Consider the following 24,441-nt stretch of genomic DNA (forward strand, 5'->3'; position numbering starts at 1 on the left):
GAGATACACACACAATGTCCCCTGTTATTCAGCGCTTTCATGATAACAAAATAAAGGCCGCGTCTGCTTTCGCCCAAGGTGAGTCAGAGAAACTCGGCAGAATTTGTTCATGAACTATTCAGAGACCCAAACAATTAGTCAGACCGAGAAAAGATGAAAAACAGAATCATGGCGGTCCCTGGCCTTCCCATGACTAAATGCAGATTGTGAGCGTTTTTTCTTGTCCTCGCAGATGGAGTTTGTAAATATCTCCCTGTAGACCTCTGAAGCTTCAGTGGAGCCACATTAAGGGCCATATTACAGTAAGCCCTCACAACAAGCCTCCACTCTGAGCAGCTCTCTTGGATATACACTATCTTTCATCCCAGTTGTCACAGATACTGTATAGTTTTCACCATAGAGAACCATTTGTATGAATCAAAGAGCTTCATGTGAGCACGGGGATCAGAACGGAACCTGTAGATCTTGTTTATGCTTTTGGAAGAAGTCGTGGAGAATGATTGTTTTTTTTATCCTGTTGGGGTGGCGAGGCAGCTTTGGGATCGATGTGATGGAGGCTCATCCTAGCCGCCGTAGGATGCTGGAGGGAGATGATAAGTAATCTGTGCTGCTCCGTCCGCCTGACGCACAGAGGACGAGCGCTTTTGAGCGTTTAGACTCGTCATTGATTGTGCCGCGGCTGCCATCAGCAGCACTTTCGCGGCGGCGTCTGCCTTCGACTCAATGCCTCCGCTCTTGTCCGAGAATTCCTTCCAGAATGGACTGGCAAGGTTATTCTCCTCCGCCTTCTCTCTCTCTCTCTGTCTCTCTCTCTCTCTTTCTCTCTCTCTATCTAGGAGCAAAACGGTGGCTGCTGAATAGTTTCAACTCTCTCTCTCTCTCTCTCTCTATCTTGGAGTGAAGCGGTGGCTGCTGAATAGTCTCGACTCTCTCTCTCACTCTCTCTCTCTCTCGAAGCTCCGGTGGCTGCTGAATAGTCTGGACTCTGAGGCCCCCTTAGATGACAGACGCTTCACTAAACACCTGGTGCTCCAGCTCAAGGCTCGCGTGGCGCGGCCGGCCTGCCGCTCTCGGCGGGAGAAAAGGATAACAGACTGGATTAAGATAACGGCCTCGCTGGACAGCGGTATAGACGAGCTGCCTCTGTCACTCACTCACTTCCCTCTCGCTCTCCTCTTTTCTTTTTCACTTTCTCTCGCCATCATCTCCTCTCTTTCGTCTCTCTCTCTCTCTCTGGCTCTCTCTCTTCTTTTTTCTCTTCCTGTCTTTTTCCTCTACCTCTCTCTATCTCTCTCTCTACTTCTATTTGTCCTACGGGACATGTTCAACCCCCTGACTTGCCCCTGCAAATATGTCAACATGGCAACTCCAGCTCCTCTACATCTATCACACTGACATTCACTCCATACAAAGACAAACCCAGCGAGACATCCCAGCTATAGTGGCCCCGGGGAGTGTGAGTGTCTGAGCGTGGTGAAAACTGTCGGTGCCATTATCTCTGGTAGGCGATGGTCGATTTTTACTGTAAATGTTTGACTTCAAGATGCCCTTCACTGTGTAAATATTTAGAATGTGGAGTAGCTGGCTCATTTGCAGTGTGGGCTGATTAGATATGAGAGAGTGTCTATGGAAAGTTACACAGTCGCTGACAACAGGGAGTTTGATGAAACCTTGTTTTTTGTGTATTTATGGAACAGAATTCAGTCCTATGATAGACCTTTCTGCAGTGAGACTGCTACAGTGTGTGCTCTGGTATTCCCAAATAACCCTAATGCATTTCAAATGAAGACCGTACTGGAGAGGGATCAGCCAGAGATGATGGGAAGTCACTCATCTGTGACATTAGCATGTAATTCAATTGGTGAGGGCTGCCATCAATCACATGTGGTGTCAAGTGCTGACGATTCGTGTGATTAAATTTGTATGCAGCCATATCTTAATACATTTCCAGGTTAAATACCAGTTAAAACAGCATTTTACTTCAGATATAAAATATAATTCATACTTCACACTAATTCATACTAAAACATGCACAGTCCAAATGGTCAAATTAGCGAAAATCCTTGAGTCTCTGGTTCAATCCCACCAATGGAATTAGGGTCCCCTAGAAGCTGAGATTTAGAGGTCAACTCCCATTACCTAATCAAATATATCCTGGGGAAGCCTGTTGCTCTGTTTGGCACGTTCTCCATCAAAGGCTTACTCATCCATGTCCCTGACAGCGAGATGTTCAGTGAGATTTATTCATGAGCTAACTCTTTAGAGGGCATCATTATATAAATGTGTAATTGCTGAGGTTCATCCAGGCACTCAGTCTAAAATCTAATGAGAAGATTTTTTTGTTGCCAAATGCCACAGACTTTTTTGTAGGAGTTGATATTTGATATTTATAACGGAATGTGTGCTTGAGTGATGGCTGAGTTGCATGACTCTCTGTAGTATCTGGAGCATGTGTTCCTCAAAAGTTGTGCAACAACCATGGTAGATCTCTCAGTGAGAGAGAGAAAGAGAGAGAGAGAGAGAATGTTCAAAATGCCTGTCTCTCTGTCATTTATCAATGGCTAGTGTGCAGTCAGTGATGCTTTCAGGATATGCACCCCTCAAGAGCAACAGATTGGATTTGTTTCAGACTGCGCTACATCTGGGCTGAGAGATTGATTCAAAACAAGATGGCTCTTTGTCACTAATCCACACGTGTCTTTGAATGTTTCAACCGCACACTGGCCACAGAAATATGAATGCATTGTTTTCGATCACTGAATAGAGTAATATGGAGTCTTACCTGAAGATACACAGGATTATTATAGCAGTGGTCAAGGAGATCAAAGACACGCTGTGACCAATGGTGTAGCCAATCTTCACCGACCGGAAGAAAGTGCCCTGTGAGGCAAACAGAAACTAGCATTAGAAAACAAAGTTGCATAAATTAACGTAATTCCCAACCAAATAAGATCGGACTCAAAGGCAATGTTTTCACAACTAGGATCAGACCACTCACATGTCCACAAATCAGTGCCTGAAACTGGGCAGCTATCAAAGGATCAAGCAACAACCCGGTGGGTGATTAAGAGTTTTCATGTCTCTTCAGCGCAAAATGCAAATCCACTCAGAGCGCAGACAGATCCAAGGTGAAGCTAGTCTGTTTATGCATTTGAATGAACCTCAATATACACTGTCGGCCATTTCATCAATATTTTCAAATGGGGATTGTTTGGCAGCCAGCAGAAAACAAAACAGTTAATAGAAGTATAAAATGTTTCTTTTCCAAAAAGTTCTAAAATGTTTTGAGGGCCTTTTCTGTAGGATTCTATGGTTAGCAGGGCATTAATCTTCAAACTCCCTGTAAATTTGTCCACCCAACTGAAACACGAATTATAAGTATACTCATGAAGGACAAAAGGACATCCTTGATGAAGGACAAAAAATACACTCGATCTCAAAAAGCTCAATTATAAAGCTGTACAGCGGAAGTTCATATCTGAATATGAAACATCTAAATTTATCTCCCCACAGTCCATACTGAAGCTGGCATTGATGGATGAAATTAGTGAAAGTAAAATAGCTCTCATTCATTACAGTAATCACTGCTACATTCAGAGAAGGCCATTTTCAAAGCGAAAGCAACCTCTGATGACGACAGGTCACAGATGAAGACCTAAAACATGGCCAAACACTCATCGTTTTAGGGACATGAGACACAAACCTGTACAAATCTCTCCTTATCATAGACATATAACCGCAAATGATTCATCCAAGGTGTAAGTAATACATTTAGTCTGTTTGTGTTTCATAAAGTTTGTAAAGTTCATTCAGTGGAGTAGGGTAGAACAGTCCACTGTGTAAGCGTGAATCCACCGTTTGAGTGGTCCTGTTTTCTGTGAAAAATTATCGAGCTCTCTCTCTCTCTCTCTCTCTCTCTCTCTCTCTCTCTCTCTCTCTGTATTTCTGTCAGGCATCAGTACACTACAGCACACTCCTACACACAAAAACATATGCACTCAAGCCCTTCAAGAAGACAAGTATCCTACTTCCTTCGACCCACACACATTGACTCCGACACGTCTACAATACCAAAGAACAAAAGTTTTGGTCAAAGTAACGAGTAGACGGGTCATTTCAATACTACCCACCGCCCCGGAACCCTCCGTGACTAAAAGCCGATGTAAGCCACCCAAATCACTTCCTGAAGGCTTGTCACCCTCAACATCAAATTCCTTTTAAAGATTCCACATCCCAAGGACCCTGTGGATTAACTGGCTGGAATAGAAATGAGCTGCCCACTGTCTCGCAGCAGGAAGCCCATGCTGGAGAGGCTTTTACCACCTTGTAACCGCTATTCTTTTTTTCCCCCTCCCCAGCCCATCACGGGATATTTGACAGTATATTTAAAGATTTCTGCCTCAACTCTGCCTCCGCAAACACATAAATCGGCTTGGATATGAAAGCCTTTGACAAGACACCTATTACTGTGAGGAATGTTGAGGCTAAATATGGCCCACTTGAAGAAGCAATTTTGGCTACTTAGTTTAATTGCCAAAGAAATCCCACGCATTGATTCTTTCTCTGTGTGTAATGCATTGTTATGAATCTGAAATGCATTAGCACATATTTGTATTTAATTTATTGCTTACTTTTGTTTTCCACTTCTCCATTCTTCTTTCTGTTATGCCTCTAATCATATTTAGAGTCCTTTTGCCTCCACGGTATTTATTGATTGTTGATTGCTTTACTTCCTTATGAAGTCATTCTCATGCATATATGCTCATTCCACCTTAATAGGCCACATAGGAAGCTAATTTGAAGGAATGCCCTGCCAATTCACTGATCATTTTCTAATGAAAATATTATCTAGCTCCATGGACCACTGACAACTTTATGAAATCCCTACTGTCTTTATTAAGACAAATAGTGGCCCATTCTGTGGAATGCCACTCAGGTCCTGTGCTTTAATCCCGCTGATTGATTTTCTCTGGGAAGAGAGATGGAGAGAGAGTTTACGGTGCTGTGGCACTCGGCATTCTGATCAGGCCCTGGAGACTGTTTCGAGGGTGAGTCATTGTGGTGGTGTGCGCTGCTTGGTAGCCCGGCCGGCTGAAATGAGACGGAGAATATTAAAGCAGCGACTCTGACAATCACACGGGTGATTTTCAGTCAGAGGTGTCCGGGACGGGGGGGGGGGGGAAATTCAAACTCGTGCTTTCATTTGGTTCAGGTGCCATTTCTGTTTCGTTCTTCTTCTTAAAAAAAAAAAAAAAAAAAAAAACCCTGTGTCCAATACTACTATTCAGGAAAGGGTTAGGGTATGCGTGCACACACTCTCTCACACACACACGCATAATATGAAAGAATGAGAGAGAGAAGAAAGAAATAAAGAAAGACAGAAGGCAGGATGAGAAAAGAAGAATAAACAAAAGGAAGGAAGAACAAAAGACTGTGAAAGAGAAAGGAGCAAGGAAAGAAGGAACACAAACAGAGAAAACAAATATTAAACTTTAAAATTCAAACAAACAAATAACAACGCCCTATACTTACTTCATCACTTGTGCTGTTCATGTTGTAGCCACAGTTCACGGCGATGGCCATGGTCTGCATCTCCGACCAGCCATCCGCCGTACAGGTCTTCGAGAGGTTACCTGGGCAACGGGGAAAAACAAGCTAAGGTTAGCCCTCTCTGCTACCACCCAATGCAAACAAATGGCTCGCCGCCATAACAACAACAAAACACCAGTTGATTTCACCTCCAACAACGTACGATAATTGCATGCCCAGGCAGCACCCCGTGAGCTGAAGAGGCGAAGGGAGTGCAGATAATTAAATGTGGATTCTTTTTGTGGACGTGGACGGTGGGACTTGGAGGACCAAAGCAGGCCCCCCTCCCAGGGCTCCCACTGTTGTGTGTCCGAATGAATCACTGCCGTCCTCAGAGGAGCCATAGGAGAGGGACCCCACGGGCGAGGTGACTCCATGCAGGGACGCTTTTTTACCGAGGTGACCCTAACAGGCCACCGTCCTGCACAGACACCCCTGACAGAGAATAATGAGGGGAGGAGCGGCGGCCTGAGAGGTAGACTAATATTTCCCTGGTCAGCGTGGGGCAGGACGCACATGTGTGTGTGTGTGTGTGTGTGTGTGTGTGTGTGTGTGTGTGTGTGTGAGTGTGTGTGTGTGTGTGTGTGTGTGTGTGTGTGTGTGTGTGTGTGTGTGTAAACGTGTGTGTGTGTGTGTGAGAGAGGGAGAGAGAGAGAGAGAGAGAGAGAGTGTGTGTGTGTGTGTGTGTGTGTGTGTGTGTGTGTGTGTGTGTGTGTGTGTGTGCAAATGTGTATGTGTGTGTGTCTGTGTGTGTGTGTGTGTGTGTGTGTGTGTGTGTGTGTGTGTGGGTGAGCGCCCTCGCCCTCTGGGGGGGTCTGTGCTGCATCTAAACTGGGCCAGGCCAGCAGACAGGGAGCACAGGCTGCAGGCTTGCATCTATGCACTTCAGAGGTTCGGGGATCCTCATAACAGACAGAGTCATGGACTCCCACTACTCTACAAGAGCTTCAGGGACCCTCTTGTTGGCGATGATGATGTGGGGTGACTTCAGATAAAAAAGACAAAAAAAAACGTGTGCTTTACCACCATTCTTTTGATGTCATCTCAGCACTGATGCTGGTAGACACATGTGGCACGCTAGAAAGCTAACACATCACATTTTGTGAACACTCTCACAACAATTACTGATAAAGGCATTATGCTGCTGCGTTTCACAAGTAGATAAGAGGATTAGCACACACATGTATACAGTATATCACAGTGAAATCAAGAATAGTGCGACGCTGCTGTCTTTTGGTACTGTAGGCTGCTTTCTTCTCATGCAGGTCTGACTGACCAAGACGTCAGTTTACAAAACTGCACTATGAGGAGAGTTCAGTGTCGGACTGTTCTTTATCTGCTTTGATTAATATGACACACACCACTGGCAACAATTTGCCGTATACATTACATCTGCCATGGAGTGTTTACACGCTCAATACTAATTGCATGATAGAGGGCTTCACACGAATGTAACCGTTTCAGCACACGAACGCAATATTCTCATCAGTCCTCACTCCAGAAAGCACCTGGAGAGTATCATCCATATGACTCTGGAAGATGTCTTAGATCAGTTTCACGCTTATGTCTCTCAGGCATCAAAGTCATTAACGAACAAAGGATACATTATACGCTCTTACATAAACCGCATGATGAATACACAACTCGTCTGGGCACTATAGGGACTGTGGAAAGACAATAAGCGAGTCCTCATTAGCAGTGCTACATAAACATAATTCTCAGGGAACAGAGACAACGAAGGCTGTCATGGCAAAAATGCGGCATTTGCTGCCTTGATGGGTGCTAAACAATGCATGTCATTGATCACAAACACGGTGTAAAATTGCAGTTAGCTATGCTTTGGGACACTGAGAAAGCACCAAATGTCTGGGGCATCCAGGTGCACTGATTTGCCGTGATGGTTGACACGGGATTAGATCCTGGAATATGCAAATACTTTAGAGTATGATGACTGTGATTTTTGGAGAACAGTAGTGTTTGTGTGTGTGTGTGTGTGTGTGTGTGTGTGTGTGTGTGTGTGTGTGTGTGTGTGCGTGCGTGCGTGCGTGCGTGCGTGCGTGCGTGCGTGCGTGTGTGTGTGTGTGTGTGTCATCATTTAGAAAGGGGGAACAATGTCGTTAGATATTGTGTAGTGTTGATGTGTGCCTCGCACACTGCCGTAACAGTATAATCACATCTCCATGCACAGATTGTATACAGTGATTGTGTACAGATTGTGTACAGCATAATTCCGAAAAACAATCAACCTAAGCACATGCAACGCATCACATCAAATGATTGCAATCAGTAAACAATGGACTTCTACTGCTGCACATACAAACACAAACATAGATACATGCTTTTTTCTGTAAACAAACATAATTTGTGCATTACATAGATGCACACACAAACAGAAATGTATGTGTAAACAAGTCTTGCACACATGCAATGCTTGTCAAACGCACACAAACAATCTGACTGTTGTCTTTGAAGAAGTGCCATCTTATGAGTGAGTGATGGTGTAAACAAAATTGTCTCAAATATCCTTGAATTTCCTTCGTTTGATCAATTTCGAATTCCCTCCAAACCACACACAGATGACTATCTGAGGGATAATATAATGAAATAAAGTTTTGGCATTTGGAAGAAAGCATAAAACTTATAAAACTTAGATGTTCACATATTCTGTGTCCTAGAGCTACTTTGGTCAATAAGTAGGAACTTCTTTTCAGGATCACATGTCTCCGTGTATCCATTTCTCTGTGTTTTGATAAGACTGCATAACAAAAGCTTTTGTCGTGATTTGAGCCGGTAATCTTCCTCAAGTGAGAACCCAGCTGAAAGCACAAAAACACCTCAGAAGGCATTAGACCCTAAATTATTGTTATCTTCTGATCTACAGTAGCAGTAGTGGGGAACACTGACTAAGGCTGGAGATTCATCATGCGGCATCTTATAGCCTGAATCCTGAGACTGTGAGGGGTGTGTTGCTTTGACACCCACACGTGTAAATCAAAATAGTGCTCTTTTAAGTTAGAAAGGCCTTTAATGATGAAGGCTCTCTTGAGTTGACAGGCTGCAGATAGGAATCACAGTGTTTCGTAAAGCGTGGCTCCTATCAGAGATAGCTCAGACTTACTGTGCACCAAAACACAGCCGGGAAAGAAACACAGCCTCTGTCTGTTCTGTCTCTAAAAAAGTTTTAAACAAGAACTGCTTCTCCGAGTGGATGAGGCAGAAACTCAGGTCAGAAAACAGTTTGTGGGACAATGGTATTGAAAGCAATTTGAGAACTGTCAAGTGGCACAAACCCAATCAACTGCTGTCGATATGGGAGGTACGTGTCCATGTGCCTACACACTCTATTATGGGATCTCTCAGGGGCCATCCAACAGATGTTTGCTTCAGATGCAGTTTTGTATCTTATTACTACTGGGGTTTATCTTTCCGAACCTGTTATTGCTCAATTATGGAATAAAAGACATACAGCTCTCTGGAGTTTAAACCAATTACATCGCTCATGTAAAGGGGCCATACCAGGCCACAGGAAGTGTAGGCTATATCTGCAGAAAGGAGCTAACCAGGTGCTACACAGATCGCTAAAAAGAAAGTTATATATAACCACGATTTATGGCATCTGGCATCTGCTCGGATAATATTTAATTTTCTATTTTCTGTTTGCTGAGAGCGTTTTTGTCCATGCGTGTTTGCCCCAACGCCTTCCTTCATGCTTCACTGTCATGGCCGAATAAACTATGTCATATCTCGCCACACCAATCATTTTTCCCAGCCCATGTTTGCTGTCAAAAGGCTTTTGAGGTCTTTCAGAGCAAGAGCCAGAGGAGCTAATCCTTATGCTGGGAGCTGAATAGCTTTTTGTCACACTTAATGGCATGAGCTTTCCTTTGCCATTCTAAGGCGTACATTTAGAGATACAGAAAACAGCACATGGCAGAAGTAGGTTAGATATCACCGACGCAGATTACAGGGGGACTGAAAGCATCCATCAGTATGTCCAAGCCCATGGTACTGTGTACATACTAAATGAGAGTGCTGTGTGAATCCTGTTTTGAAAAAAGGTTCCTTGACCTACTGAACCGTTGAGGTTCAAACAAACTGGCTTAGGTGAGAAGTTCTGGAGCTACTAAAAGCCGAAGCCATTCATGCTCACTAATCATGTCTGATGGGGGGAAATGTTTGATACCGTCTGTCATAGGCCCTTTATGTCAGAAGCCATTTTTACCATCTTGCCTTTAGCTTAAAAAAACACACAACCCACCCCCACCCTGCTCCCCTCCAGTGTGAAAAGGGCAGCGTCGTTGTAGAAGGAGGTCGAGTGGAAAAAACCTGGAGAGACATCTGATTCCTATAAGTAAAAGGATATCTCATTAGAGTCTACAGATGGCAGGTATCTGTTTGTGCAGTACTCAAAAAGATTATTAATGTTTCAGTGTAGGCCTACTCTTCAGTTACTATACAAGAAATTATCAAGCAAAGGCTCTAAGGATACTTATTATCGTAAGAAAGCTTTATCCTATCACATCAAGATGGTGTTATTAGCTACCATTCATTTTAATGTCATACTGTTCTGCCTCATCTGCCACTTTAAACTCTTTGAAACATGAAAAGATCATTAAACTACCAAGACAGGAACATAACAGATGACAATCTGTTATTTTCAGAAACCAGGACGTGAGGACTAATCACAAAAAACCTGGCAAACTTTAAATTGATTTAGAATAACTTCAGACACCAGATGTCAGACTATAGCTTAATGACATTCTGAGCCATTCAGATATTGATATCTGATTTTAAAACGTCAATCCCCAGTCAATAACTATCCAGAAGCTGCACCTTGCACGGCTCAGTAGGATGCATGTCGCTGATGGTGTTTATATTCCTATTTCACAGCCATGCCCCTACTGCTGCATAGCACATTAAAGTCATCACACTTATGCGTCTCCTCAGCAGGCTACCCACTTATTTATATAGCCCTCTCATCTGTGACCTCATCCGAACTCCGCAGGGATTCTCATAGGTTCTTGGAAAGTTATGTTGCTCTAAATAGAGGAAAAGAAAACAGAACAAATTGGGAATTTATTTCCCTACAGTTAGAAGCGTTCTCAAGCTGAATAACCAGGGCATTGCGGGTGAATGCTTTATCAATGCTCCAGAACATTCTTTTGTTACAAGATGCTTTTGTGACAAGCTGAAGGATCCTTGAGAGGTGGAATCTATTTTTCCTCTCTGCAAAGCCTTCCTGGCTACAAGACACTGGTAAATAGCATTTAAACATATCTTGTAGGATGTAGTTTAAGTAACAATACCTTATCACGTCTAGCATAGGCAAACCTGGGAGGTGAAAAAGAGTACACAGAGATGTTCTAAAAGGGAAAAATCCAATCCCCTCGTAACGGCGTAGTATTTTATTTATTTATTTTGCCTTGGGCACATTACTGATGACAGGTGAGTTCAGAAAACCCCCACCGTTATGGATGGATGCCTCCATCTAAATCCTCTCCACCACGCCCCTTCCAACCGTCACTCTCACCCCTCCACCTGACAGGCTTTAAGTCACTCAACACATAGAAAAAACTGCCTCAGAAACGGCCTCCGAAAATTACTTGTTCACTCACTGTGAGCCTGTAGATATGGCCTGTAGGCATGACGCACACAAGTCTTAAACTAGTGGCTGTTTCCTGGTAGACTACACATTTTGTGGAAATGAAAAGTGCCATTTCTTCATCCAAGATCAGGGTTTCGCATTCCCAGAAGAACGCATAGCCTACACCACATGAACACACAATACACACTTTATCTGATCGTTAGGCTCTTTGGAAAAGCGTGTTTGCTAAATGAATAAATGTAAAGCTCTTGCTGCTCATTCTCATTAGCACACGAGGGGCATGAAATGATCGTGACACACGATTTTTGGCACTTATACGACACGCCGCGGTTTTCGTGTCTCGCCGATGTCAAATTTATTACAGTGATTGTGCTAAGAACCTAACAAAGTGTTATGACAGGAAGACGGCGTGACGCAGTCTCTCCATCAGGGGCAATTAGCCAAACAGGCGTGCATTATACATCACTGGGGAAGGGATTACTACATGGACTCCAGCGCCTGATTTATGATCTGGTTTATGGCCAAGACGCATGCATTGTGCATACACCTTAATCAACAACTGGGAGCAGTCTGGCTTTATCCAGTTCCAGTGATGCAGAGACTTACATGGGAAAGGCTGGGACTAGATGAACTTTAATGATGGATGATATGCTGTAGAAAGTGGGAGAGAACGAGAGTGGATGAGATGGTGAGAGAGTGGATGGGATTTTTCAACATGGTATGGAATACAGTGGAGAGATGTTTGCCCTTAGAAACATGGACACAGAAACATGGACACAGAAACATTTCAAAAGAAAACATGAAGCCCTTGTTTTTAAAATGAAATGAATGGTACAGAGGGAGGTGTAACTCAGAATGTTCATGAGGCCATTCGGAGGACAATGACGGCACCAGCGAGCAATTTGATTCCTATGTAGGACTGGCTGTTACAATCCCATAGAACCGGCTGAAGTAGGATGGGGGGGGGGGGGTTGTGGTATTAGTCCTGATGACAGGGGGAGTGGGTTGGTGGTGGGGGGTGCTGTTGACCACATGTGGATGTTGACTGGGAGACATCGTCAGTTGTGTACCTCCGTGAAAAACCAAGTTGGGATAACCACACTGTGTTATGACTTCTTTATGGTTAAGGTTCTGTCTCGCTACAGCTAGAGGGAAGCACTCTGGCTGTAAACACTGTGGGAAGCTTGTGCACTGGTATTTACAGCACAAAGCCATGTGAATGTATTGCGGTCATATTATCGCTGACCGTAGAAAACCACCAAATGCAAGTCCCACACACTTTTTTTGGGAAGAAAGGAAGTTACTTTCCTCTACTTTACATCACTGCTAACAAATTCACACAAATCAACAGATTTCACAGCGCAATGTTATGTCACATGCGGCATATGTGTGGTTTCATGCTCACAGCAAAGCAATATGCTTTCACCCAATGAGCACTGGAGGGCAATGAAGTGTATCTGTGTGTGTGTGTGTGTGTGTGTGTGTGTGTGTGGATACATGTGTATGTTTGCACAGATGTATGTTTGCATCTGTGTTCATATGTTGTAGTGGGCTGAGATGGCCCGATGTTCAGTGACACTGCAGCGGAGGTCCATATCCTGCTGGGGCGAGCGGCAGTGGCTCCCACATGGGGCCGTGCAGCAGTGCATGGTGAAATGCGTTGCAGGCTGGCAGAGTCCAGTCATGGGCAGTGTGTGTGTGTGTGTGTGTGTGTGTAGGGGGTGGAGGGGGGGCAGGCGAGGAGCGTGTGTGTTGGGAGGGGGGCAGGCGAGGAGTGTGTGTGTGTATGTGTGTGTGTGTGTGTGTGTGTGTACAGGGGGGACTGGCGAGGGGTGGGTGGGGGGTTGGGGGGGTGCAGCGACAGGCGAGAGCACTGGTGTGGAACACGGCGCGCGGGGAAGAGAAGGTGCCCGCGGGCACACAAAGCAGGCCCTCAGCCCAGTGTGCCCACGCCGCCTCCCAAACCCAGCCAGTGGGATGAAGAGTCCGTCTCTCTCTCCAGCGACGGAGAGAGGGAGGAGGGAGGTAACGAAGGAGGGAAAGAAGGAGGGAAAGAGAGAAAGAGAAGGAAGGAAAACTGTTTTCCTTACTGATTGGCATGAGTGTGTTCACTTGGGGGAGATAACACTTGCCAGTGAATACACAATAGGTGTCACATTATTCATAGTTATTCATCGTCAGCAAAAAAAGGATTCATTGTTTACAAGTCGCCACATGAGAGATAGAAATGTAATTATACATGTGGCAACTGGAACGTTCCGGAATTTGAAATTGCACTGAAGAGGATGACGAAACGACAGAATTGAAGTGCATTAGCACACTTATCAGTTCTAGTGGAGGCTGGGTGTGGGGTGATCCTGGCTGTGTCGGCTTTGATGTGGAGTCTGCGGACCTCGGCCAGGTCTGGGCCAGAGGTGTGCCGGACCGGCGCCAGCCGCTTCAGCGGGGGGGGGGGGCTGCTGGTTATCGTGCACTGGAATCTAATGACTCGCGTAGCCGAGCACTGACCCGGGATCTGCGCTGGCGCTAATCCCCTCAGCTGTACGGTGCGGCGCAGCACAGCACAGCGCTGGAGGAAGGATTAGCTCTCGGTGTGTGAATCGGCCCTGCTAATTAGCATGTTTTTCCATGTCTGTCTGTCTGTTTGTGTGTGTGTGTGTGTGTGTGTGTGTATGTGTGGCATGTGTGTGTGTGTGTGTGTATGTGTGTGTATGTCTGTGTGTGGGTGCGTGTATGCATGTATGTCTGTGGCAACGTGTGTGCGTGTGTGTGTATTGTGTGCATGAATGTGCGTGTGAACGCCTGCTGTGTGTGTGTGTCCATCGAGAAGAGGGACGGCTGGCGGATTTCTTTCATCATGCAGAATAGTCAGCTGCATATATGACTTGACCCCAAAAAAATTCTAACAAAAGGTTTCTCAGTGGTTTACAGTAGTATCAGATGTACTTAAAAACATACTAAAAGTTTACCAAAGTTTGACTGCAGGAAAGGCTCCATTTTCAAAATGGCCGCCATTAGGTCTTTAAAATGACCATTACTCCTTTATATTCCTCCTAGACTAGGAATACTGGTGCCTGATACATGTTTTGGCCATGTAATATTCTAATTAGGATATTTGCATGACAGATGAGTGAGTACAAGTACAATTATACATTAAAGCTATGAGTTAGAGGCATGTTTAATGCGAAAAAATAAGTAATTGAAATGAAGTAATTTTCCCTTTTTTCATAGAGTTTTGCCTAGTGTTGGTGGGTTATGTGGTTCATAACCACTAATATCACATTTGGCTAGGGTCAGTGTCACTATTGGTAGCATAAGCCAGTACCTGGAGCCTACAAAGGTTGCACAGGTAGTCCAACTCCTCCAGAATGGTATAGCTATATGTTCCATTGCTAGAAGGATTGCTGTGTCTCCCAGCACAGTCTCAAGAGCATGAGATTCCAGGAGACAGACAGTTGCTCTTGGAGAGTTGGGCAGGGTGGTCCTTAACCAAGACCAATTTCTGCTCCTTTGTGGAAGGAGGAACAGTAGGAGCCCTGCCACGGCACTACAAAAAGACCACCGGCAGGCCGAATGTGTGAATGGTGTGAATGTTTGACCACACTGTCAGATACAGACTTCATGAAAGTGGCCTGAGGACCCAATGGCCTTTAGAAGGACCTGTGCTCACTGCCCAGCACTGTGGAGCTCAATTGGCATTTGTCTTGGTTCGCCACTGGCACCCTGTGCTTTTCAAAGATGAGAGCAGGTGCTAGCACATATGACAAACCTGAAAGGGTCTGAAGAACGTTATCTACCTGCAACATCATTCAGCAGATACCATTGACTGCCTCCTCCCACACTCCCCTGACTTAAATCCAATTGAACACCTCTGGGACATTATCGTAGTCAAGTTGTGAGATGACTGTTGCCTGTACCAGGAGTTAGGTAGCAGCTTGAGTCAAGTAAGCCCTGATTTTCTGTATGTGGTAGAGTGTGAAATGGCACGACCAGCCAACCGAGGCAACATGATCGGAGAAGGATAGTTGGTTGTCGAGAACGATTGCTAAATTTCTTGCAGCCCTGATAGGTGCAACAGACAAGGAGTCAAATGTGATGTTGATGTCATGATGCATGGTAGGTTTAGCTGGGAGAAACAGTAGTTCAGTTTTTGAGAGGTTTAGCTGGAGGTGGTGTGCCTTCATCCATGTAGATATGTCTGAGAGGCAATCTGAGATCTGTGTCGAGACCAAGGGGTCATCAGGTGGAAAGAACAGATAGAGCTCTGTGTCATCTGCATAGCAGTGGTATGAGAAGCTATGTGAATGGATAATCTGTCTCAAAGAGGTGGTGTAAATAGCAAAGAGAATAGGGCCCTGCACTGAGCCCTGGGGGACCCCTGTGGTGAGATAGTGAGGGCTGTCCAAGCCATGCTACGTTAAACGAGCATCCTGTGAGGTAGAATTCAAACCAAGAGAGAGCAGAGACGAAGATGATATCTAGTGTGATGGTCGGGCTGATGGACTGAAGTAGGCTAAGGTAGGTATCGGGTCCAACGAGCATGTGGTAGGACGGCTACATGTCAGGAGTCCAGATATTTCACTCTCGGAGAGAGGCGCAACTGCTGAAAAAGAGGTGGTAGGAGTTTGTAGGAGTTCACTATCTGAGCCGTGTCATGTATTGTGTCTTGTGGGCATGTGTAGAGAATTGACTGCTGATTGCCGCCACTTTGTTCGTAGAAAATGAGGCAAGGGAATCCGCTGTAAGGCTGGACTGAGGAGGTGGCGGCTGAGGGTTGAGTAGTGATTTGAAGGTTGAAAAAAGTTTCATTAGGAGCATGCTCCAATGCCATCAAGCATGTTGGGTCATGCAAACCACTGAGTACCATTATACATTGCTGCAATGAAGTTCGTGCAAAATGGACTAGCCTGCCACATCATTTTGTTCTTTGATTTTTTTGGGGGGGGGTCTTTGAATTCAGTCCTCTGTAGATTGGTTATTTTCATCCCCCCAAAACAATGTGCCATCATTTTGTTCCTAACACATTACCCAGTCCATATCAGTATGGGTATCCGGCATGCTATTTTTTCCCCATGAGATCTGATGTGCTTTCAAAGTGTTCCTTTTTGTGAGCAGTGTATAGTAAGAGTTAAGGTTTGCTCAGAAAGACAAGAAAGTAGAATATAAATGTACTGATAATGGACCAAAATATAGAATAATTGCCTTATTCTCTTATACATGGTGGCCATATTGGAACCTTACCAGATTATACTTGATGTCATGTGATCAAATTACTTTTTAAAACTTTGAAATTGTTTTTGAATGATATTTCTATCATGAATAGCAATAGAGATGGTCGATATTTTTACATTTGGTAAATGGCCAACATCAGGTTTGTCTAAAAATCAAGTCAATAGCTTCCTTGACCCTGAAAATGACGTGTTAAAACTTAATTTTGACTGATCATCTCAATTATTGAGACTTGATACAAATGTTTTCCAAAACTCAAAATGGCCTGTCCCAAGGAGAAATATTACCTTATAACTTCAGCACACGTGGGAAAACAGAAATAGTAGGCTATAATCTGCATAAAGTGTGCTTTCATAAATATCAGAAATGCAGTATTTTCTCTCTTTATATCAGGATATGATATAGGCATGTACAGTAGATATACAATAGTATAATCCTCGGATGTTTCAAGGTAGGCTATTGCAATGTGTTTTTATAAAATGTCAAAAATCTTGATACAAACCAAATCGTGAGTTTGATGTATCGTTACAGCCCTAATAATCTCACAAAGTCATGAATTCCAAGTATGTAATCATGCCAGTGCAATTTAGACAAGTTCAATGGATTCATAGTCCCAGAAAACATGGGGTTAGACACCAATATCACTTGGCTAGGTCAAAAAATGAAGGAGTTAGCATATTTTAAGGGCTTTTTGCCCATCTTGGACGCCATCTTGAAAAATGCACCTTTCCCGTGGTCAAACTTTGGTAAACTTTTAGTATGTTATTAAGGACACCTAATACTACAGAAAATAGCTGAGAAACCTTTTGTTAGAATTTTTTTAGGGTTAGGTGTTTTTTTTCCATATATGCAGCCGCCTAGAAGTCCCCCTAGAGGTACACAGCGCAGAACAGACAAGGCTGGGTTCAGCTGCTGTTTGTTCAGGCACAGTACACTTAGTATGAGACAGACAGACACCTTACAGCTAAAGCTGCTCGCTCTTCCCATGTTTCTTTTTGTTCATCTCCAGCTGCTGCCAGACAACGTGTTTCCTTCCTCTTTTTTTCCAGGAAGTTGGATAAAAAGAACAGGAAAGTGCCCTGGGGGTAACTCTGTTCTCGCCAAAAAAAAAATCACTGTCATTTCAGGCAAGGCGATAAAATACACAGTAACTCCTAAATGAGCTGGAGATTGGAACAAAAAATTAACAAAAAAAAAAGAAATACGACAAAAAAAGCCCAAAAAAATCAGAGACAGCCTAGTCATTGTCCCAGCTGCAGGCTAAAGATCAACCTGTGGACTTTTCCAGGCGCTGGTTAAAACATAAAAACAGACGTAATTGCCCCCTCTGCTTTCCCCTCTTGCCCCCGCAGATGGTCCCTGGCCATGAACATTCATGTCCTGCTCTGAAACACAAGCTGTGCAGTGGAACACCCTGGGCAGGTAGGATGAAATATGGAGTAGTATGCCCCCCCCCCACCCCCACACACACACACACACATAGTAAAATTCACAGACATAGTAGAATTCTTTAATTTTTAAGGCACAGGTAACTCTCCAAAAAACTAGCCCTCACTCCAAATAGAGCATTACGCCGTTTTAATTATTAAGAGTAACCGCGGGTCTCATTTCACTTGAACTCGGAGCGCGCGGGCCTCTGGCCGGGACTTAATTCATTACCGTCACCACTTCAGCGTTAATTCACTCCCGGGACTAATCCATCAAACAGCTTGACGTGCTCAAACAGCGTTTGTCATAGCACACACGGTCCTCCCGACAGATCAGCCTCACTTCTCCCTCTCACTCCACTGATAATGGGTGACATGTCCATTGTCTAGCTAGCGCCATCACGGAGGTAAAGAGCTCAACCCACGCTAGCATGCACTGGTAAAGGCACAGGAGACCTTGGAGCCATGCATAATTCATGCAAGTTAAGTAAATGGCTAATCATAAGGGTCATATCTGGGATAAACCAAGACCTACCGCATATCATATCTGTTTTATAAATGACAGAGAAGACAGGCAGATCCATTAGACTTAGGGAATGAGATGCAAATAAGGGTTGCCGATTGAATTTAACCATTTGAGGTCTGACACAAGCACCAGATACTCTCTAATACTATGCACCATCACTAGTCATCATTCTAAACCAAAATATACTCTCTGTATTTCTCTTTCTCTACTTAAACACTCTTAAAACGTTGCAAACACGTTGCATTGTTTTTTAACACATCTGTGTCCAGATAGGGACAACAAAGTTTGTGTCGTTTCCAATACATTAGTTTTAAGAGTGCATACCTAAAATGTTATTTCATCACTTTTTAGCCAGTTGAAAATTAGAATACGCAAGATCGGTTTCCTGCGCTGCATAAAACAGCGTCTTTCTTTATAACAAGTCACGACCAAAGTATTGCCCACTTTATAGACCTCTATTATAATGGAGAGCAGTTAAATTACATACTGCAAAATTTCTGCTGAAGAAAAATACAATTTTCACAGTGAGACAGTATATGAATAATGAATAAAACTGTGAAAGCGAAGTTAATACTAGGCTCCTGGATATACTATAATGAATCTTTTTTTTCTTTCAAATGTGACGGAATATGAACAGAAATAGTTTTAGATGAAGTGTGTGTGTGTGTGTGTGTGTGTGTGTGTGTGTGTGTGTGTGTGTGTGTGTGTTCCACACTTCTTCCACATTTCGAAGTTCATCCTAACTGCCTGTGCCAACTGAGTCTGATTTGCTGCTCAGCTTAGCGCCGTCCCATCCAATTATTAGAACTGCCGCTTCTTTGCAGTGACAGCTTGCATGCAATTTGGCCTTGCTGGAAGAACCTGAGCAGCTCTGCCTTTAAAACTTGACTGAAAAGCTCAAAGAGGACTCTTGGATTGGGAAAGAGAAAACATCATTTTGAATTGGACAGGGGAAAAGTTCTTAGCATGCCAGCAGGTCAGCTGTGGTAGAACCACTTGTGGTAGTAAATGACAGATAACAAAAAGAAAGAACAGAGAGATCCTGAGTGTGTGCGCGAGCGAGAGAGAGAGAGAGAGAGAGAGAGAGACTCATGAAGGAACAGTACTACTGAGAGAAGCTAGGTGAGCCTTGAGCAAGTCAATTTTCAGACCCACTTTATTATTTGGTGGATTACAGAAAATAAAACAGTTTTCACATGTCTATGGATCAATTTTTCATGCTGTTCTGTACAAAAATGTACTTGAACTGTAGCGAAATCAGCTCGGAGGAAAGAAAGAGACAACACTCACACTCACACACACACACACACACACACACACACACACACACACACACACACACACACACACACACACACAGTTTTGAGGACTGTATTCTGAAGGCCCAGTGAATGTACCGTTGCTGAATGGATGGGGGATGGATGACAAACACGTTCCGGTTATTGCCCACAGCAGGAACACACACACAAAGGCAAGTGACGACAGATCATCAAATAGCGAGAGCCACCGTAATCGCTATGCACATACTTCTGACCTCACTGCGTCAATATGTCAGCCAATTCACCCTGACAGGTCTCCTGTGGGCCACGCCCACATTCTACACCCTCTCTGATCAATAACTATTTCAGGGTATCACCTGTTCTACCAATCTTTCCATACAACATTTTGGACTACATTAGTACGGTGGCCATTAGCCTACTGTATGTCCCAGGGATGTGTTAGTCTACATTAAGCTGGACCACTGAATGTGATGTGTCACTTAGAGCAGCAGGGGGCTGTTATATGCACAGTTGCGTTTCACACAAAATCAGTTGCACACACTTCTTCAACTCCATGAAAGAATTTCCTGTCATGTCTGTCAAGACAGTGGTTCACTGATGTGAAATAATCACTTGAACTTCATGCCATGTTTATTTCGGTTTGTGTCTGTTTATTTCTGTATTTCTGTTTATACCTGGCAAGCTTCTGGAAAGACGAATAGTTTGGGCTTACATTCCCATGTTGGACTTATTTGGTGACACGCACAGACAGCATGGTGTGCTTTTATCATCGGATTACATAACTGTCATTTTTATCAACAGGCAAAGAATGTCACTGACACTGTTAAAGTGCACAAACTGACACAAAAATACCACAATCCTGAAGAAGATCATAAATCTTTGTCAAAATATTTCCATTTGCATTCATTGACTTGGAAGGCACTTTCCTCCACAAGTGACTTCCAGCCCAAGTAAGGTTTAAGTTTATTACAGTTTTTTCCAATCGTATACACACTAAAATTAAGGTTATCAGACAGTTAACAATACTTAGCACTTAAGAAGCAAAACACCTGCGCAGAGCAGTACAACATTAAGCACAAATTCAGCTTCACACTTTTTGCAAAACATTACACACAGTGAATGTCAAAACGTAAAACACATTTTCACACCTTAGACACAGATAAAGATTGTTAGGTACTTCCTTCTCATTACAAAGCCCTGGCTTGCCAATGACCACACTAATGAACAAATTGAATAATCACATCCACCAGTTGTATAAGCACACATATGCAAAATTGAAAGCGCAGCACTCAGGTGTGTTATGCTTGATCCTCGAGGGGCGTTCCCACTGATCTATAACTAACAGTGGATAGACTATCCCATTGTTTTCGCCCCATTATTCTTTATGTCGATCAGTGAGGATCAAGGCCCGAGGAGCGAGGGAGGATGCATAAAAGCCCAAATGAGAGGCACCCATAGCCTGTGATTTGGATGAACTCTTATGGCTTTATCTAGCAAGACGGAGAGATGATTAGAGTATTACGTATTGTTGTTACTTGTTTGTATTGTTGCTTTAGTTTTCCTTCAGTGACTGTAAGTGTACAGTACTTTTTATTTGTGTACAATTTTTTTTATTTTTCTACACTTTCCAGTAGTAAGAACTATAATTTTGCCATTTTCTGTGGATTGACTTGTCAATGTAACTGAACATATGGTACAGTGAAAGAAAGAAATATTGTCTGCAGCATCAGTTTTGTGCATTGCTTGATGAGGGTTCATCAAAATATTTTTGTCATCTAAATTATCCTATTGCTCTCAAACAATATGTCTGAATAACATCCATATATTGGAAGAGGGTTTTTACAGATGTGTTTTGAATTTATTGTGTTGGTGTGTATAAGATAGTGACAGTGTGGAATCATTCAAAGAATGTGTTAGTGATATGAGAACAGTATAAGGTTTTATCGATGTGTTTATTGTTTTGACAGAAATATTTCATTTTGCTAACAATCTGTTATGTTCTGCTGATTAGGTGTTGTGTTTGGTAAATTGTGTGATGTGTTTAGACAAAAAGAGCCCCGTTTTCAAAATTGTGTGTAAACGATTGGAAAAAACTGTAGTATGACTGCCCCCTTTGCACTATCACCCACAGAGACATATAATGAGCAATATTTGCCCAGCAGCTTCTTGGTGGTATCTGAATGGACACATTGCACAATGGTCATAATACTTACCTTTGTGTTCATTGTTGAAGTGACTGAAGTGAATTGGACAGGGGATGGTGACCACTTCTCCCACGCTGGCTGTTGGCCAGCAGGCTAACATTTCCCATGTACCCTGGCACCCTGACCCAAGGGAGAAAAGCAGATTAATGGGACAAGTCACATGCCTTAAAAACATACCATTAAAACCTATGAGAAGCATATGAAAACCGACACATTGCCTATCCACATGACTGACCACATTTTAATCATTTTGTCACTAGAAAGTAGTTCTGATCCATGTGACAGTAACAAAACGATAAATGCTAGCTTGTGTAGCCTATATTTAAGAGTGCATTATGACTTAGAATCACTTAATAACTATGCTTGCCAACCAGAGGACTGAAAAGATACAACTCGGGAATGCATTACATCTGCCTCTGGACAGTAGGCGACCAAGGACCATACATTAACTTTGATTCCCATTTCAGACTTATTTTGCCAACAATTAACATGTCAATTCAAGCGCTGGGGGACTAATTTATGGGAACATTACATAATGACAGGCTTTGGAATTATTTATTAGAGCACATTTGTAACACATGGGCATTTGGAAGAATCTGTTTCATTCTTTGCCTCTGTGCCAGTCTAAAATTATCATGTGAATTATTTGCCTATAAACAAACGCTATTCAGCTATTCAGCTATTCAGCCATTCAGTCTCTCATCCACTCTTTCCAGTTTCGGGTAAGAACCTGGATGTTGCGTCAAGAGCCGGATTCGCTATTTTTTTATTTCATTTTGGCGGCTATTATGGCCAACTTAATAGCTCTGGTTAAATCCATTAATGCCCTGTAAATTCCATCGTCAAAGGCTTTATGACAAAAAAGAGAGCGCGGGCGCAGGCAGCCATCAGATCCATGAGCCTATTTAGTTTATCTTCCTATTCATGCCATGGGCAGGGGGCAGACGCTGAGAGATCTGCATTAGTGTAAGGGTCACCGTCCCCTGTGATTGGGACCAGAGGTTATTGATATAGTCGACACGTTTGCACTCGTGAACGCTGAGCACGAGGACCTCGGAATCTCGGGCTCAGCCGCCTGTGAACGAGGAGGAGCTCTCGAGAGGAGAGAGCAGAGGGCCAGGGAAACGACTCCCCGAGCAGCGCAGGGGAGAGCTGGGGCTGCACTCTGAACAGACTGTCCATTGCAGCCAGATGTTCACTTCCCACTGCGGAAATTATGATTACCATATCGACCATATCTACTTAACTTAAAACTTAAAAATGTTTTTTACCATGTTGTAAGACGCGTTGGTTAAAAAGGGTCAGCCAAATGTATTGTAAAGTAATGCAATGTCATGTAATCTAAGTGTGGCTTGTTTGTTTGTTTGTTTATTGGATCTGACTCACGCGCTACCTGAATGAACTATATGTTATATACAATATGCCAACCAAGCTTTGGCAGAAGTCTACTCTCACTAAGTGTCCCTCTGTTGATATCTCTACTTGGGGGTAAGTGCCTTGCTCAAGGGCACAAGTTCTGATATGTCAAAAAAAATGAGAAAGCTGGTTAATTACGATTAAGATGCAATAGGGCCACCAATGAGATGCTATCTATTCGGGAAATGTTATAGTGGGGATGCACTTCGCTAACCTGCCCTGGAAATTAGGTTATATTAATATTAAATGATGGATATTTAATGTAGTGATGGACATTATCTAGGCATGGCCTACTGTCAAATTATGTCAATTATTGGTTATTTATAGACTGGGTAAACCCAGCCGATCTGCCGGTGATTGGATGTCGCCTTGCAGCTCAGGCTGGAAGCCTTATAGGCTATTCTCATTCGTCTTTTTGTCTATCCTCGCTACCTTCCTTCCTCTGGTCCTAATCCTCCTTCTGATCCACCACAAAGCAGGGCTCCTCAGGGCTCCCAAATGGCCAGCAGCGGCACTGGGCACAACAACAATGGAAGCCAGGAGTTGACCCCACAACTTTTCAGGCAACCGCATGCTAGCCCAGCTCCTTCACCACTACGCTACCACCGCCCCATTCATCCTCAGTGGAGTCAAACTAAAGGCTGCACCGATCAGCTCACAGTGTGACAAAACTGAGGTCTGAGGACTGCAGCGTCTTATCTCATGGCGAAGTCAGAGGCGCTAAAGATGCTGGTTACAACTTCACTCCCAAATGTCAGGTTCAACAGACGGGGGGCCTCACTGTCCTGCTGCGCTAGGCGTGATCAGTGCACATAATCCACTGTCTTTTTGATGTGTAGATGGACCCCCTGTAGGCTGCCCTTGAAAGGCAACCCTCGGAGTGTGCGGCATGTTTTCCAAATGCCGGACCCCACATTGCGCCAATTGGATCTAATCTGAGATCTCGGATCGAGAGGGAAATGGCGATAGATTGGAGAGACGCGACTGAAATGCTTCAGCTGATACCCTCTTTCAACACATTTCCTTTGGTCTGTAGACGTGCATCTCCCCTCTTATTTAAATTTCAGAAGGGTAAATGTGACAGTTATACTAGTCTGTCTAAGGCTTAGCTGTGGTATTATGGGCTTGAGGCAAAGTCGTTCAATGGATTTGCCTATTAGAAGTT

The 24,441-nt window shown here is 43.7% G+C and overlaps 1 protein-coding gene across 1 annotated transcript in view; it reads right to left on the reverse strand.

Moving 5' to 3' along the window:
• The window catches only part of vipr1b (vasoactive intestinal peptide receptor 1b), a 61,922-nt gene that overhangs the window by 23,716 nt on the left and 13,765 nt on the right, over positions 1-24,441 (reverse strand). Inside the window, exons 3-5 of the mRNA XM_062521500.1 lie at positions 21,870-21,980; positions 5,533-5,633; positions 2,783-2,880 (exon numbers count right to left, since the gene is read on the reverse strand). Coding sequence (XP_062377484.1) covers positions 2,783-2,880; positions 5,533-5,633; positions 21,870-21,980 — 310 coding nt within the window. The remainder of the gene's footprint in view (positions 1-2,782; positions 2,881-5,532; positions 5,634-21,869; positions 21,981-24,441) is intronic.

The sequence above is a fragment of the Sardina pilchardus genome, chromosome 19, assembly GCF_963854185.1.
Source record: "Sardina pilchardus chromosome 19, fSarPil1.1, whole genome shotgun sequence".
Taxonomy (NCBI): domain Eukaryota; kingdom Metazoa; phylum Chordata; class Actinopteri; order Clupeiformes; family Clupeidae; genus Sardina; species Sardina pilchardus.